The sequence below is a fragment of the Engystomops pustulosus genome, chromosome 8, assembly GCF_040894005.1.
Source record: "Engystomops pustulosus chromosome 8, aEngPut4.maternal, whole genome shotgun sequence".
In the NCBI taxonomy this organism is placed as follows: domain Eukaryota; kingdom Metazoa; phylum Chordata; class Amphibia; order Anura; family Leptodactylidae; genus Engystomops; species Engystomops pustulosus.
The window spans coordinates 73878297-73897494 of NC_092418.1; the positions used below are offsets into that span (position 1 = coordinate 73878297).

At 41.4% G+C, this 19198-nt stretch overlaps 1 protein-coding gene across 1 annotated transcript in view; it reads left to right on the forward strand.

Annotated features, from left to right (window-relative positions):
- The window catches only part of PLCL1 (phospholipase C like 1 (inactive)), a 202655-nt gene that overhangs the window by 135715 nt on the left and 47742 nt on the right, over window positions 1-19198 (forward strand). Inside the window, exon 3 of the mRNA XM_072121250.1 lies at window positions 4704-4907. Coding sequence (XP_071977351.1) covers window positions 4704-4907 — 204 coding nt within the window. The remainder of the gene's footprint in view (window positions 1-4703; window positions 4908-19198) is intronic.

Consider the following 19198-nt stretch of genomic DNA (forward strand, 5'->3'; position numbering starts at 1 on the left):
CCCTTACCGACATGTGACATAATACTACGTCACATGCCGGGTGCGGGTGCATGGAGAGGGCTCACGGGCTGAGCCCTCTCCATAGCCGGTAAGTCTTTGCTGCATATTGCAGCATAGGCTTACTGGTAACATCGTGATTGGTGTGATCTATGTCTTCCAGCTGATCGCCGCCGGCGAAGCCGTGACGTCATTGGGGACTGGCGATCCGTCGCCATGGAAGCCTAGGTTCTTGCATCTTCGGGCTATCAGCACATTGTAATGAATGAGGAGTAAAATCCCCAAATACTGCCATACTGTAGTATGGCAGTATATGGTAGGATCTTACAGACAACCTAGGGTTAAAGTACCCTAGGGAGTCTGAAAAATAGTAAAAATAAAAATTAAAAAAAGTTTACAAAAAAAATTATAATAAAAACCCTTAAAAACTCAAATCATCCCCCTTTTCCCTAGAACTGATATAAATATAAATAAACAGTAAAAATCATAAACATATTGGGGCAGATTTACTTACCCGGTCCTGTTGCGATCCAGCGGCGCGTCCTCTGTGGAGGATTCGGGTCTTCCGGCGATTAACTAAGGTAGTGTGCCCGATGTCCACTAGGTGTCGCTGCTGCGCTGAATTCCCTCACTGAAGTTCACCGTCCTACGCTGGGTGCAGGTAAGCACGTGTCAAGTGACACTTTTTTTCTTTCAATGCGGCTTTTTTTCAGAATCCGTCGGGTTTTCTTATGGCCACACCACCCGATTTTCGCCAAAATCCCAGGGCAATTTTGGGAAAATTGGCGCAAATCGGAAATATTCGGGTAAAGCAATGGAAAAAAAGCGATTTGGGCCCTTAGTAAATGACCCCCATTAGGTATTGTCGCGTCCGGAAATGCCCATTCTATCAAAATAGAACAACGGTTTTTCACTGCGTTTAACCCCGTAATGGAAAATCGCGCCCAAAGTCGAAAATGGCACTTTTTTTCCATTTTAAAAAAATAAAAAATTCTATAAAAAGTGATCATTAGGTCGTATAGTCCTAAAAATGAGAATATTGTAAACGTCATCAAAAGCCGCAAAAAACGACACCTCCCAAAGCTCCATACACCAAAGTATAAAAAATTATAAGTGCCAAAAAAATTTTTGTACAGGAGGTTTTAATTTTTTTAAATGTATGAAAACATTATAAAACCTATACAAATGTAGTATCCCTGTAATCCTAGCGACCCAAAGAATAAAGTGGACATGTCATTTGGGGCATACAGTGAATTCTGAAAAAATCCAAGCCCACAAGAATACGGCACAAATGCGTTTTTTTTTACCAATTTCACGTCATTTGGAATTTTTCCCGCTTCCCAGTACATGGCATGAAATATTAAATACCACAATTTTGAAGTGTCATTTGTTCTGCAGAAAATAAGCTCTGTACATGGAAAAATAAAAAAGTTATAGATTTTTGAAGGTGGGGAGTGAAAAATGAAAACGCAAAAGCGAAAAAGGGCTGCGGCGTTAAGGGGTTAAAGTAAAGAACAGCGAGGTCAAAGCAAAAAATATCAACAACGTTTTTTGAGGGTTTTTTCATGCTTCACATTGTTTTCCTCAATTCTACAAAGAGATGATACATTTTACTAGAGGTAGATCAGTGACTAGGTATATGTTAGTGGACACACAACCGGTTTCACAGATGATTCACCCATTGATATGAAGAGGTCTGTTACAACACTGGAGCAGAAATGGTCTGTGCGTTTAGGGTATGTCCACATAAACTGAAAGAAATGTTTAACATATAGATTTAGTCGTGGAGGTTATCAGAAAAGCTTTAAATGAATGTAATTCTATAAATGTAATACTGAGAGAACTGTAATTATTTTATATTGTTATTAGAAATCATTATATTTAAGACTGATTCCATTCTCAGCAGCTGACTGCGGTAGTTTAATACAGATTCAATTAAAATGTTCTCTTCTATAACATAACACCACAGTCGGGGGAATACATTAATGTGTCGCAGGTTCCGAGAGAGCAGAGCTCAACAACACTAGTCTTTTGCTGCTACAGATTCATCACTGTCACAGCAATGTGTTCGACCTGGACTATATTTTACCCAACCATGCCTATCCCTCAAGACCACACCCCTTTGTCAGAAGTGATGGAAAAGTGAAAAAACAATGGTCTAAAAACCTTCATAAATGTGTTGTAAGGAATTTTTTGCACAAACTACACCAGAAATATGGCCAATATGGTTTCATGAATTGCTCCCAGTGTATTTTTGTTCTGAAAGTAGTTGGCATTTAGGAGGAAAATGCATGTCCTGGTGGTTGTGGTTGGTAGAAGCCCCGTATAGGGTCCGAAACCTGTCAAACCAAAGTTTATAAATGATTACTGTATATACTCGAGTATAAGCGCATTATTTTTAACTGGGAAAACTTATTGACTCATGTATAAGCCTAGGGTGGGATATGCAGCAGCTACTCTTTAATGAAACGTCCAGCAGTAGCAGCCCCCATTAGTGAGATGTCCTCAGCAGCTCCCTCCCCATTAATGAAATGCCCAGCCCTGCCCCTGAAAAACTATAGACTGAGTACTCGCACTCCGGGGCTTACCCCTGGGGTCCTCCTTTACTCCCTGCACCTCTCCTCTTCTACTCTATGGGTTCCCGGCATCATGGGCAGATGCACACATCACCAACATTGTGTATGTTGTCAGAGCGCATAGATGGAGAGAAGAGGATGTGAGCGCCGACAGATGAGTTCATTATTCTTATATACTTGTGTATAAGTTCAAGTGGAGCTTATGCGCGAGTATATATACGGTATCCCATATGCTAAACACTGTAACTAAAAACCCTCCAAATGTCCAAAGTTTTTTTAAAAATTGCACACCCAAAGTATGAATACAGTATATGAAAGTTCATAAGAATGGCTCAACTGAGGTTTTTTGTCCATTTCATCACATTAGGAATTATTTTTACAGCTTCCCAGTTGGTTGCATGGAATATTACCATTAATATTTTACATACACAATCAGTGCCATATTCACTACAATGCCAAAATTGCTGTTTTGTAAATTCTGCCTTCCAAAAAATGAAAAAAAAAAAGAAATAGTTATTTGTGCCCCATAATGTTACAAATTAAAACTTTTGAACCAGTTTTACAAATTTGCTTTTTTTTCAAGCTTCCAAGTATATGACATTTAATATTAAATGGTGCCACAAAGAGGCACAAATTGTCACGCTTAAAACAAGCCCTCACACAGAGCGTCGGAGATAAAAATAGAAATGTAAAAACATAGAATGGCTGGGTCCTTAAAATGCCACAGTAATAAAATAAATAAAACCATGTAGGTCAATTTTTTTGAAAAATTTTTCAAGCTCTTTTTCGTCTTTTCATGTACTTCACGAATATTCTTCCCTCCCATCTGTGTTTGACATCACAGGTCGCATGACTGTAAGGGGTCCGATATTACGATGTAACCAGCCCCCATGGGCGAAGTAAACAACTTCCTCCCTGTCTTGTAGTCACATGATGTAAGGTCATAAAGTCCTAGCAAATGACCCAGTGATGCTGCTTTCTGCATCACATAACCATGGAGAATACAGAAAAAAACTACAAGTAGGGGACCTACACATACATTTGTAAATCACTTGTAACAGGGATTTTATTTAAATGTTTCCCCTTTAACCCTGCAAGCCTATTTTTATGGCCCCTTCCACACTAGCGTTTTTCACGCGCGAGTTCTGCGCGTGCTTTTGACGTGCAGAACTTGCATTGCACTCTGTCCCATTGTTTCCAATGGGCCTTTCCTCATTTGCGATGTTTTTCACGCGTGTGCTTGCGTTTGTTTTGACGCGCGTCAAAATCGCAGCATGCTCTACTTTTGCGCTTCACGCGCGTTTTTCCCGCCCCATTCAAGTCTATGGAGACGCATCAAAAATGCATTGCACTCGCAAGCATTGCAAGTGCAATGCGTGTGCAATGCGTTTTAAATGGATGGGTTGCTAGGTGACATGAATAATTCCCCTGCTCGAGATCGAGCATTTAATTAAAAAAACGCAGTGAAGAACAGTGAAGAATAGAATAAAAACAGTGAACACAGTGAACACAGGATCATTTAAGTGAAAAACGCAGTAAAGAACACAGTGAAGAATAGATTACAGATGTTCGGCACATCTGCTTACTTGTCGGGAGATACGCGCGGAACGGTGCGAACAAAATAGCATGTGAAGAACAATCTGTAATCTATTCTTCACTGTGTTCTTTACTGTGTTCTTTACTGTGTTTTTCACTTAAATGATCTTGTGTTCACTGTTTTTATTCTATTCTTCACTGTTCTTCACATCTGCTAACTTGTCGGGAGATAATATACGCGCGGAACAGTGAAGAAAAGATTGTAGATGTTTGCATACATCTGCTAACTTATCAGAAGACATTCTTTTTCAATTAAATAAAACATTTTATTCCCGAACCATGGTCCCTTTGAAAAAGTTCCATTGACTTAAAAAACGTGCATGAAAAACGCACCAAAAACGCGAACAACACGCGCGTGAAAAAACGCTAATGACTCCAAGGAAAAATGGAACAAAAACGCTGCCAAAAACGTCAGTTTTTCACGCATTGCACCCTGACGTGAAATGCAACGCTAGTGTGGAAGGGGCCTTATAATGCTGTGTTCTTTTTGTTTTGTTCTGGTGTTGATTTTATTTCCTATTTGCTCTACACTAGAACGCGTTGGTGTCCCTGAAAGAACTCTGTGGACTTCCTACCAGCTCCAGCCTGAAACAATGCATGCTGTCTCTGGCATCACGTCTTGTGAACAATGACAGCTCACCTTCTGTGACCCTCACCATGAAAGACAGCTACCCTTATCTGGAGTCTTTAGGAGCAGTACCTGACGTTCAGAAGAAACTGCTCAACGCTTATGAGATGGTTGGTATTGACCTTTGTTTACTCTTATTTACATATTATATTGATATTTTGTCTCCATCTAAAGTTCCACATGGCCGATACACATTAAGGGGACTGCCTTATAACATAGCTAAGAGGCAATGTTTTCTTTATCCTATTCTGAAAAATACATCTGCATATTTCCCAGAATCCCCCATTGGAGCATCAATGGCTGTAAGTCTCCACATGCCTGCAAGGCAGTGTTAACTGGCAAAGTCTCTGTAAGGAGATTTCTTACCTTCCCGACACATAAATACAGAGGCAATGATTCTGCTGACAATAAACAATGATGTCATGGAAACTGTCAGGATCAGTGGATCCTCTGGACCACCACGGGAGATGGAACTAGCCGACACCTGGGACCGGAATCCAAGTGGCACCTGGTTTTCACCAGAGCCCGTCGCAAAGCGGGTTGGACTTGCTGCTGCAGGATACCACCAGGTCGTTCCCAGGCGCGACTAGCCCACAGTGGCAGCCTAGGTCGAGGTACCTTAGCAGGAGACAGTCTCGTAGTCAGGTCAGGTCAGGTTCGGCAGGAGCCGCGCGTGCGCCCAAGGAGTGCGCATGGCAGTCTGGGGAAGAGCAGGAGCCGGGAGAGGTAAGTGAGACGGGGCAGCAGCGGGGGCACACGGAGGAGCACGGATGCGCCCGCGATCCGAGACAGGGATCTTTTTAATTTGAAAGCTAATTTTAAAGCTAAATCCCATGCTCAGTCCGAATTAGTCGGATTGTCTGACTGCACACCCCCTTAATTGTGTTGCATTTAAACCAGCGCTGCTGCGACAAAAAAGGGTCCTGTGCGACACAATCGCAACGCACCCGTTACTTAAATACCTGTCCAAGCTGTTTTCCTATCAAAGATAGGGCACAGTCCGAAAAAAGTGTGGCGCAAAGCCTAAGTAAATGTGCCCCATAGAGATCAAATGTCCTACCTTCTGCCGAATCTATAGACAACTTCACGCCCCGCCCCCTTTTTATGTTTCGTACATGAAGTGCTTTGATAATAATTACAATTACTTGTGTTTTGGCTGATAATTACTTACGAATCTGTGCATAACCCAAAATGATGGTAGATTTCCTTAGTTGCATATTGGTAAACTGTATGATTTTCCATTTTAAAACGAATTAATGTTTATAAACTTAAAAAAAATGTATTTCCCTTTGACAAAAGTTAAGTAAGATAAAGTCTTTATCTAATAAGGGCTTATTTTAAAGTTACTTTTCTTTCTGGGGCTTGGTGGCAAACAAGACTCAATAATATTCATTGTACATGGTTGTCCTCAGCCTTGTTGGAGAACCTTTGTCACTATAAAACTTTAAGCATTACCTTGCTGAGCAGTAAATTATCTTGTAACTGCCTCCTGAATACATGTCCCTATTATCATGAGTCATTGTGGAGGCTTAATAACAATGTATGTAGGTCTATACAAGTAGAAAATTGATTTCCGCACAGCCTGAGCTGAAGCCCATTATCAGGAGGTCCGGCCGGCGGGATTGGATGAAAGGCTTCTGAGAAGGGGATTTCTTCTGATTTCTTATTACGGAGATGTGGCGGTTTTATAACCCTGGCAAACGTAATCATGAAGCCGTGCGCCGAGACAATCGCCATTCCTGGTGCCGTCAAATCCATTTTTACAGAATATGAATAGTTTTTCTCCTAAACGTCCAGTCTTCTTCTTGGGTTTTTCAGCTGCTATTCAGCGGCACAGCCGTTAGATCTGTGATGGCTTCTCTTTATTCTTTGTTATTTTTCTTTTTGTTCTCCTTAAACTCCTCATAGTGTAATTGTTCTTTCCAGTGAATTTTGCCTTTTTAGAATACGGTTCTGGTCATTTGTTCCTTTATGTGAAAGTCAAATCCTTCTCTCATATCAGATTTGTAATTGTATTCCCTGTCCAGGCTCTTTGCAGAAATAAAACTTCCATATTTAGAATTTTTATTTTTTTCCATTTTTTTTAAATTTTCACAGAGGGCTGAAAAAGTAGGACATATAATATACACCTATAGTTAAAACTAGGGATATTCATATCACATAGGCAGCAATTTATCACACCTGATGTGCGTTTTTTTTTTCACCCAGAATGTTGCATATCCATAATTGTGCCAATTTTGTTGCCAAAAATTGTGCAATTGAGGCAACTATTTGGGCGCAAAAACTGTTAAGACAAACTCTCCCATAGTATTTAATATAAAGGGACTCTCTCCTCAAAGTTTACCACAATAAACCACTATGACTCTTCAGTGCTCATTTTCACATGACCTTGGGAAGTTTTTTTCAGGTAAAAGGGTAAAATTTCATAAAATAAAGGGAATTCTAGAAAGGACATTTCATGTCCTACCTGTGGGAGCTGGTAGTTTAATGGGAAAAATGTGGTGACAGGGTCCCTTTTAATGTATCAATGGTCTCAATGTGTTTTGAAAGACATTTACATAATATTATTATATTTATTATCCATTGTCTCCTCCCTTCTAAAAACAACTTTTCAAATTATGCTTATGAGCCAAATAGGCTTTGGGGGATATTATCAGAGCCTTCCCAGCACTTCCCCTCCCTAAATCTGATGCAATCTCAAGCAGAGGAAGTTTCAGCATACAGTGGGAGGGGGAAGTGTAAACGCATGTGAAACCATAGCACGGAGGTGCTCTGGTAACCCCCCTAGAAGCCCTTCATACACAATACAAAAAGTTATCTCAAATGACAGCTATGCTTCAAACCAATAATCCAGTGTATTGCCACTGCTGTCATAATAATTCATCCATTGTGATCTAGAATATTTAAGATTACACATCTCCATCATGTACAGTGAAACCTTTCCAAGACCAACCCCTTTGAAAAGACTTCCACAAAACACAGAATTTTTTAAGTTGCCGATTTTTTTCCCCATCATACTAAATGGAAGCTGCCCCCTATGAGCAGACCGCCCCTTTAAAAGACCAATTTTCTGTGCAAAATTGGATGGTCTGTTCAAAGAGGTTTCACTGTATTTCAGGATTTATTCAAATTTGCTCTAAAATCATTTCTGAATGTCTTAGAATTACTGAGCTGCTTAGGGCATTGAAAATAGTATGGTAAGAAGGTCAATAAGTATGACATGAAATCACTATGAAAAATTAGAAGAAATTCTAGTGCGTGATTAAAACGTAGCTTTTACTATTGTGTTAAAAGTGAAACAATACGAAATAGAGTACTGGTGATTCGAACAAATCTTCTGCATGTAGTGGTTTTTATGATCAATAAGAACAGTTTTGCTTTCAGACACTTGATAAAGGAGACCATGTCTTGCTTTGTTGGGATTGGTTCCTTTGAAAGAATAAGGGCGTCAGATCCTATAAGTTGCATTAGGCGATACACCTTGTACAGCTTAATAATCATGCTGTGGCTGACTGCACGTCTTATTGTTACTTTTTATTTCTTCAGGAATAAACTGTGATTATCGAAGCCTTAAAAGGGCAGAAGGCAAGACATTGTCTACAATTATAGGGTTGCGCTGCCCATATATTCAAATATATTGTGTCTTGAGCTGGTAAAGTAAACACGTAGACGCGTGCCATTCTGTAGCTGCGCCCCTGTGCTTGGTACATTGTAATTAGGTCTTCATTATTTGTAGTTTTTTCTCTTTGCTGCATTTGTTTGCTCCCATTGAGGGCAGAGTAATTGTGGTGTCAGGACATAAGACAAGGCCTTCTAGAAATAGCTCTGACGCTCTCGCCATCTCTTCCAGCTAAAAATACAGTATATATTGGTCTCTTCTGAGCTCTATAAACACACATCACACACGCAGGGCAGCCAGCATGAGACGATGACAGCTTTGTAATGAGTGTGTTATCCTTGCTGTCTAAATAATACTAACAGAGAGCTGCAAATAGGTCACTTCCAGGATGTAGGCTGCCTGTGGGATGCGCTGCACGACTTAGACAATGAATGATAATATAGAGCATCTACCAAAAAGGATGACGCTAAAGCTCTGCCCGGAGTTAGCTTCTGTACCCTACTTGTGCTACTTTAGATCCAATAGCCACTTTCCTTTCTTGTATTATTGTATTTTCTTTTATTCTTTTACCTATCCATTTTTGACTTCTCTTGTTTAATTAAATCTAATATCAAAATCAAGCATGGTCAAAGATTCAGGCACTGTGAATGTGGTAATCTTCTTATATTTGTTATGCATGGCTTCCTCTCTTCTGAAATCAACTTTTAAAATTATGCTAATGAGTCAGAAGGCCTCCTGGGGGTGTTACCAGAGCACCATTGTGCTGTAGCTTCAAAGGCTGTTCCCCCCTCCCACTGTGTGAGATTACAGCAGGCAGAGGGAGGGGGAAATGCTGAGGGAGCAGAGGGGGGGGGGCAGTGTAACAATCAGTGAAGCTACAGCATGGAGGCAGATTAGTAAGTTATACCAAATTGTTGATTTAAAGAGAATGTTAAGGCTTAAAAGGGAATCCCTATGTTTCCCGTAAAGTTTTGACTTTAATAAAGACAGTGCCTAGACCCTGGAGATATGTGTGTAGTAAGCAGCAATTAAAGTGACTGAAAGTGATCTTTTAATCCAGGTTTGCAGCTTCTGCAAGTGCTCTGGGTGGGTCTTTCAACCTGCTCTTTGAAATAAACTCACATCCTCTCCTCTCTGTTGTGAGTGACTGCTGGAATTATTCATCCAAAATCCTGATAGGGCTCCTACTATTAGCATAAGGGAGCGGCTGTGGGGCAGCACAAAGCAGAGTGCAGAAAGCTCTTCAGGCTGGAAGTCCTGCACAGAGCCCTTGCAAGAGCTGCAGTCCTAGATTACAACTTCACTTTTCACAGCCCTGTCACTACTGACAACATTCACAAATATATGGTTCCACAGATCTCCAGGGCCGTTCCCTAATATGGTCGCAGTTTTGTATGGCCAAAACTGCTGACAGATCCCCTTCAAGTTAATGATCCCCTTAACCCCTTACCGACATGTGACGTAATAGTACGTCACATGCCGGGTGCGTGTGCATGGAGAGGGCTCATGGACTGAGCCCTCACCATAGCCAGTAAGTCTTTGCTTCATATTGCAGCAAAGGCTTACCGTTAACAACAGCACCGATCACGGGTGTTTTACCGCTGATTGCCGCCGGCGAAGCCGCCATCTCTCTGAAGATCGACCTTCCCCGTGACGTCATCAGGGAGCGGCGATCCATCGTCATGGAAGCCTTCGGGTTATCCATTCATTCGTAGGTTGTGTGGGAGTCAAATCCCACACAACCTATGGTTAAAGTACCATAGGGAGTCTAAAAAATAGTAAAAATAAAATTTTTTAAAAAAAATGTTAAAATAAAAAAACCTAAAAATTCAAATCGCCCCCCTTTCCCTAGAACTGATATAAATAAACAGTAAAAATCATAAACACATTAGGTATCGCCGCGTCCGAAAAATATAATAACGGTTTTTCACTACGTTTAATCCTGCAACGGAAAATCGCGCCCAAAGTTGAAAATGGCACTTTTTTTGCCATTTAAAAAAAAAAATTCTATAAAAAGTGATCAAAAGGTTGTAAAGTCCTAAAAATGATAACATTGTAAACTTCATCAAAAGCCCCAAAAAATGACACCACCCACAGCTCCGTGCACCAAAGTATGAATAAGTCATTAGCGGCAGAAGACGGCAAAATCCCAAAAAAGAATTTTGTAAAGGAGTTTTTAATTTTTGTGAATGTATGAAAACATTATAAAACCTATACAAATTTCACTGCATTTTGGAATTTTTTTCTGGCTTCCCAGTACACGGCATGGAATATTAAATACCACCATTTTGAAGTGTAATTTGTTACGCAGAAAATAAGCCATCACACAGCTCTGTACATGGAAAAATAAAAAAGTTATAGATTTTTGAAGGTGGGGAGTGAAAAATGAAAACGCAAAAACAAAAAAGGGCTGCGGCGTTAAGGGGGTAATATGCAAAAGTGTATTGTGTAACATAACACAAGCAACTCTTTCTGCCAGGGTTCAGTAGCTTCCATATCACAAAAGCGAATACAAGCACAAAATAATTTTCCTAGCTTGATGTGGACCATTAAGCATTGTTAGACGGCCGTGTGTTCCATTTGGAAGAGAATAAATTGTTTTCATTATTTTGCCAGCAAAATGATTTTCACACACATTGTACAATGGAAAACTTGCATTATATTAGCTGGTATACTCCAGTGAAATAGGAGTCAGACATTTACCTCCACATATAATGGCTCTATAGAAAACAATGGACAGAAAAAAGCCTGAGCATGATGTAAGGCTGAACTGAATGCCGAGGACCGCAGCCTCAGACATCCCTCCAGCTAGAAATGGATCGGACTTCATTTTACTAGAACATTTTATCGACACGGATAGATGTTATGGGGTATTCATTACTTGCTGACAATAATATACACCATATTCATAGGGATAGGAAAAAAATTTGGAAGAGGTAAAATGATGCTCACTTTTAGTTATGGCAGCTTCTATAAGTGCCCATAGAGCAGGGGTGTCAAACTCATTTTCCCAGGGGACGGGATGCACATCAACCTTACGGCTGCCAAGCAGCTACCCCTCCCCCACATGGTACAGAGCTCCCCCTTTTCCAGCAGAACGTAGCCACCCCCTGTAGAATGTAAAAAATAAACAACTTAAAACTTACCTTTAGGCTCCAGCTCCAGGGCTCCCACGGCGCTGCTGTCTCTTCCTCCTCGTCTTCTTCTGCCGGCATCTGCAATGACGTTACGCCGACCTGTGTCCTGCAGAGCGGCGCACACAGGCAAGTCTATGCTGCGCCACTCTGCCTCTCAATTACATTGACGTCTTAAAGGCGCAAAAGTAAATCCTCATTACTGGCAATCCACCGCTCCCAACAGGGGTACTTAACCCAGCCTCACGACAGATGAGGCCCTGGGGGTGGCTGACTGTGGACTGGAGGGATCTGACTATGGACTTGAAGGGGAGCTGACTATGGACTTGAAGGGGAGCTGACTGTGGACTTGAAGGGGAGCTGACTGTGGACTTGAAGGGGAGCTAACCGTGGACTTGAAGGGGAGCTGACTGTGGACTTGAAGGGGAGCTGACTGTGGACTTGAAGGGGAGCTGACTGTGGACTTGAAGGGGAGCTGACTGTGGACTTGAAGGGGAGCTGACTGTGGACTTGAAGGGGAGCTGACTGTGGACTTGAAGGGGAGCTGACTGTGGACTTGAAGGGGAGCTGACTGTGGACTTGAAGGGGAGCTGACTGTGGACTTGAAGGGGAGCTGACTGTGGACTTGAAGGGGAGCTGACTGTGGACTTGGGGGGGAGCTGACTGTGGACTTGGGGGGGAGCTGACTGTGGACTTTGGGGGGGAGCTGACTGTGGACTTTGGGGGGGAGCTGACTGTGGACTTTGAGGGGGAGCTGACTGTGGACTTTGGGGGGGAGCTGACTGTGGACTTTGGGGGGGAGCTGACTGTGGACTTTGGGGGGGAGCTGACTGTGGACTTTGGGGGGGAGCTGACTGTGGACTTTGGGGGGGAGCTGACTGTGGACTTTGGGGGGGAGCTGACTGTGGACTTGGGGGGGAGCTGACTGTGGACTGGTGGAGCTATCTATATACTGAGTGGGCACGTGCAGGGGCTATCTATAAACCGAGTGGGCACATGCAGTAGAGTAGGGTCCAGTCTAGCTTTTCATAGTTTAAAAATTTTTTGGTCAAAAAAAAAAATTGTGTATACACTGCTATGGAAGCCCACAAAAATCTTCCAGTCAGGGGCCCTAAAATTCTGCATACAGGTCAATAGTAAGAATCAGGAATGTCGAGTCACTTAATGAACATTAAAGAGGTTTTCCCATGAAAGAAAATTCTCAAATCTCAATCCCCTAGTGATATTTACACGATAAAGATCATTTTTAACCCTTTACTTTACCATTTTACTCAGTTTAATTGCTGTTTTAGCTCCTCTCACTCAGTGATGGTCAGTGTAAGATTCAGCAGTGTGTGTGGGCACTAGCTGAGCAGACACCTCCGATTCCTCTATTGCTCTGAGATACTGTGTGCTGACAATGTGGTTTATTTTATTTGGGTCCAGGTTTATTTACACTTTCATTTAGCTTCTGAACATTCCTCTAGTATCTGACACATAGAAAGAGAGAGATGTTGAGGTCCATGAGTCATATATTATACACAATGACACTCTTAGCTCTGCTGCGTCTGAGCTATAACAAACAGTGTAAGCTGTTCTGTTTGTATCCCTTCCCTGCTATGTAGATCTTATCTGTCTGTAGCCTGTAGATTTAGTCTCCTCACGATGTTACTTGACGTCAGGAAATTCTCATGTGAGTATCTGTGTGAGCTTGTCTTAGAATTCAAGGGTGGGGACATCTGCCATGCCCGACCCTAGTCAGAAGAAGATTCACGGTTGGATCCTGGGGCAACCAAAATTGTATGCACCAGGACTGATAGAGACAAGTTGGAATTATATCTTTGAAATGCTGTATTTTTGTTAATAACAGTGAATTACAGGATGTGTTATTTTGTTATCCTGAGTATATTTAAGAGTCTTGTCTTCATGGGAATAGTAAAGGCACATGGGCTACTTATGTAAAAGAGTGACCAACAAATTGGTCCAGATTTATCAGGGCTAATATACCTGAAAATAGGAAGCCCTGAAATATTAATTGAGCCTATTTTCTGTTTTGCCAACTTCACATCATGCAGACATGGTAGGGTGGGAATGGGTGCATACCAGGTGGCTGAGTTCAGATGCAAGCATGTATCTGAGTTATGAAAATGGCTCAGAACTGCCATGCCATTGCAGGACTTGGCAGCCGAGCCGGAGCCTCTGATAAACTCACGTTTTATACATCTGTCCCGTTGACATCTTCTGAGTGTGCCTACTCCCTCCAACACCACAAATACTGTCCATAATGTTATATTTATCTTTCTACCACATTCTCCATATGACCTGAATGAGATAGAGGACATATACAGCTGCTGTTTAATGGAAAAGAATTTGTGCCATATTTAAAAAAAATATATAGAAAATAATTTGCATAATATTTTATATTAATGTAATATATGGCTATGACAAATAAGGAGGCCTTTATGAAAAGTTAAATGAAAATAGCAAAAAAACTCATATTTACAATGTTGTGCCAGGCAGATCTTTCCTAGACTTGGCAGCAGGAGACTTGATGAATGTCAGCAGATTTGTAATTGTTAGGCATTCGGCCATTAATTTTTCTTATTTATGTGTTTTAAGTTTAGAATAAAAGGGGGGATATCTCATGGAAAACACATTCCTTCCTGTCCTAAACATCGACATTCTCCCTGAAAGCTCAGTAATTAAGTTATATAAACCAACATCAGAGCTAAGTCTTTTTGGACTCTTTACACTTGTGTCATCTCTAAGGAATCCGGTGGGGCCTGTGAATGGACCTGTGTGCACAGTAGCATTTAGTACATTTTGCCTCCCTTGTTCCCCAGCGGCTTTACAATTAGTATGGAGAAGAATCTTGTAATTATATAGTGATATAGATTGATTGTAAACAGACATAGGGACGTCCACTAATAAAGGAGCGCCTTGGTGCTGAAGCTTGTGCCACAAAGTTCTTTAGATTTATTTGGAATGTTGTGGGTGCTTTTCCCTACCTTAAAAAAAGTGAAAGGGCCACCCCCAGCCACAGAGTGGGTAGTTATTATGGCAGTTCCTGCTTTGCGTTTGCACATTAGCCTATTAGCAGGCTATAGCTGGCTCAGGTTATAGTACAGGGCAGATCTACATGAGGCAGGATGTGGCATAGAAGTGCTTGGCAGTAGTAAAACCATCCGCACTCCACTATTTTCCTGTGCCACAGTCTAGGGATCCAACGCCTTGTACATGTACTCCAAAGGACTGTGCACAACTATAATGTTCGATGCAAGAATTTTTATTTATGGAAACTGAAAATTGTGCAAAAATGACGTTCGGGCCTACACGGCCTTTGTCAAACACGAGGAGAAGAGTACACAAAGAATATTGTTGTATCCCATCAAGTGATGTAAACCAATAGGGATCTGTGTGAGATGACTATCGTTGGTCCAGAAAAAGGTCTGTGCCTGCGTGGACCAAAGGTTCATCTTCCAACAAGACAATGACCCTAAGCACACAGCAAAAATAACAAAGCAGAGGCTTCAAAACAACTCTGTGACTATTCCTGACTGGCACAGCCAGAGCCCTTACCAAAACCAATTAAGTATCTCTGGAGAGATTTAAAAATGGCTTCCACCAACATTAACCATCCAACCTGAGGGACCTGGATAGAATCTGCAAGGAAGAATGGCAAATGATCCCCACATCCAGGTTTGAAAAAACTTGTTGCATCATTCCCAAGTAGACTCATGACCCTGGTTATGTACAAGATAGGGACTTTAGGTTTGTTCTTAAGTTGAATCTGTATGTAAGCCGGAACAGGTATATTTTATAATTGTAGCTCTAGACAAAAAATTTTTTTGTCCCTGTGACAAATGGATTGGTCATGGAAACAAAGTTTATCAATAAAGCTTCATTACAGACACCTTACAGCTGGACAATGCCTCCTGGGACTAAAGTAAAGCATCTAGAGAGCTTCACCAGACGTCACAGTGGGCAGAGAGGTCTGCGTCTGTAACCAGGGGTGGGGTGTACGAAAATTGGGGACTGCCTTGTATATACATATGGTAGATCTATGGACAAGGGTCATTGGTGTCTGTAATGGCTCCTTTACAACAGAGATGAAGTTGAGTACTGCAGCTGCTATGTATGTATTCCTATAACTATCGTAGGGTTCATTAAAAACTTTAAAAAAAATCTCTGTTTACATGAGATATTACAGCGATTCCTCCTGTTATAACCCGGATAAGTATGTAGGAATTAAAAAAACCTACCGGTAATATGGAACCTACAGTAACGTAAATTTTATGTTATTTCTTTAAAATAAATATCTATTACAAAATAAAGAAACCATAGGAACGTGAGCTCATTCTACTTCAACTTTATCATAGACAACACATAGAGAACTTAAACATAAAAACTGCGTATCTAGCTTATCTTTCTTCATGGGGTAATGATAACCTTTTACATATACAGTACATACATTGAATAATAAAGCCGTGTCCAATGTCCTACATTCATTATGCCCCCCTACTGAATACATTACAGATGATGGCAGAATTTTTAATCTCTATTAAAATATCAGCCTAAATGACACATTTCCAGCTTTTAACCCACTTTCTTCTAGACAGTATAAATGTTGAGCACAGCAGAGTGGCATTAGTGATGCACAGGAACATCTTTTCCTTCTAATGGGGTAATTCCAGGCTCCTATCTTCCACATCTGTTCCCATTGTGAGAGATTACAATTTTATCAATATATTCACAGAAAGCAGCAATATTCTGTGTTTTTGTAGGCAATTCAAGTGGAGAACATGGGGGCTGGAAAGGTCTTCTGTGGATTGTTATTTTTTTGTTGTTACCATAAATGATGATAATTTTGACATTTTAGTTCTAATACCAGGGTATAAACCTCACGCCTTCTGGGACTCAGCGCTATGTTTCACAGAATGTTTAGACATTTCAAGACTGGATTGTTGTAAGCATTTGTATTTCTAAGTGATTTTTCGCAGGCTAAATATTCTTGTTACAATATACGGTATATACAATTCTTGTAAATAGTATTAAAGGGAATTTGCTGCCTTGTAAATGCTGTCCAATCTTCAGGCAGTGTGTTATAGAACAGGAGGAGCTGTGCAGCTAGAACATGGAGCATATTTTGGAGCTGAGCAGATGTGTGCAGGCAGCATGTTATAAAGCAGAAGGCACTTAGTAGATTGTATATAGTGTCTATCTGCAGGCAGCATGTTATAGAACAGAAGGGGCTTGTGCATAGACAGATTGTGCATAATGTGCTATATACAAGCAGCATGAGAAGGAGAACTTTTGGAAAATAAAATAATACTGTAAACTGAAAAGTGGGATGTGCAATATTATACGCCTCCTTAAAGGACACCTGTCATCAGGTCTCTGTCACTATTTCTGGCACCTCTCTCTGTTGGAGCAGCTCACAAGGATCCATCCCAGCCTTTATGTAGTCAATTCATACATTAATTATTATAAAATCATCTTTTCTTTATTATGTAAATGAGGCTGGTCAGAGGCAGTGATGTCTCCCCTGTTCCCCCTCCCCTCTCCTCCCCCTGCTCATGTCTGTGTGTAATGTATAGTAAAGCATTGCTAGTGTGTGTGCTGCATCTGCTGACATGCTGCATCCTCCTAATACACATGTGTGATACACAGACATCAGCTACACAAGTACCTGACATGTTCTCTCCTCCTATACACATGTGTGAGACACAGACATCAGCTACACAAGTTCCTGACATGTTCTGCTATAACATGGCTGCCTGGAGCTGTTGTATCTCTCCTATACACACACACAGGCTGCAGGGGGCGTGGCCGCCAGCACCAGGAGGCACATGGAGGAGCCATTACACCATTGTACCTCACACCATTTTATACAGGCTGTCAGCCATGTGTATAGGAGTATCTCTCCTCCTATAAACATGTGTGAGACACAGACATCAGCTACACAAGTTCCTGACATGTTCTGCTATAACATGGCTGCCTGGAGCTGTTGTATCTCTCCTATACACCTACACACATGCTGCAGGGGGCGTGGCCGCCAGCACCAGGAAACAACAGGCTGCAGGGGGCGTGGCCGCCAGCACCAGGAAGCACATGGAGGAGCCATTACCTCTCCTATACACACATACAGGCTGCAGGGGGCGTGGCTGCCAGCACCAGGAAGCACATGGAGGAGCCATTACACCATTATACCTCACACCATTACACCATTGGGTTGACGTTACCAGTGGAGTGCCACAGAGGTCAGTATTGGGGCCACTTCTTTTTAATATTTTTATTAATGACCTTGTAGTGGGCTTATACAGTCAAGTTTCAATATTTGCAGATGATACTAAGCTGTGTAAAGTAATAAATACTGAGGTCGATAGTTTAGCATTTCAGAGGGATTTGTGGAAGCTTGAGGAGTGGACATAGAAATGGTTGATGAGGTTTAATGTAGATAAATGTAAAGTTATGCACTTGGGCCATGGAAACAAAAAGTATAATTATGTTCTAAACGGTCAATTACTTAGTAAAACTGTAGCTGAAAAGGACTTGGGGGTATTGGTGGATGGTAAACTTAATTTTAGTGACCAGAGCCAGGCGGCTGCTGCTAAAGCAAATAAATTATGGGATGTATCAAGAGAGGAATAGATTCCCATGATAAAGACATAGTTTTGCCCTTATACAAATCCCTGGTCAGACCGCACATGGAATATTGTGTACAGTTTTGGGCACCAGTGTATAAAAAGGATATAATAGAGCTGGAACGGGTGCTGAGGAGAGCAACCAGGATTATTAGGGGAATGGGGGGATTAGAATACACTGACAGATTACAAAATTTGGTATTATTCAGTTTAGAAAAAAGACGACTGAGAGGAGACCTCATTACAATGTACAAATACCTGAACGGACAGTACAAGGATCTCTCGAAAGATCTTTTTATACCTAGGCCTGTGACCAGGACAAGGGGGCATCCTCTACGCCTAGAGGAGAGGCGATTTTACCATCAACATAGACAAAGGTTCTTTACTGTAAGAGCAGTGAGACTATGGAACTCTCTCCCGCAGGAGGTTGTTATGGCGGACTCTATGTACATGTTCAAGAGAGGCCTGGATGCCTTTCTGGAGAGAAAAAATATCACGGGTTATGGGGATAAAACATTTATTTAATTCTTAAAGGTTGGACTTGATGGACTTGCGTCTTTTTCCAGCCTTTTATACTATGATACTATGATTATACATGCTGTCAGTCAAGCACTGAGGGTGTGGCTGTGCCTCCCACTCATGAATAAGCTGGACAGCTTGAATATGATAATGACTCATTGGACATTTCACAGGTCATTTGCATACAGCTTTAGGGTTACAGGCATGTAGAGGGACAATTAAGAGATAGAGGCAATGCTCTCTAATGGCAGTTTATGAAAATATATTTAGTTTAGGGGGTTAATTTGCCTGACGGGTTCTCTTTAAGTTAATACTTTGTAACGCCCCTTTTGCTGCGATTACAGCTATAAGTCACTTGGGTATCAGGTCTCTATCAGATTTGCACATCGAGAGACTGAAATTCTTGCCCATTCTTCCTTGGAAACCAGCTGGAGCTCAGTGAGGTTGGATGGAGAGCTTTGTGAACAGCAGTTTTCTGCTCTTTCCACAGATTCTCGATTGGATTC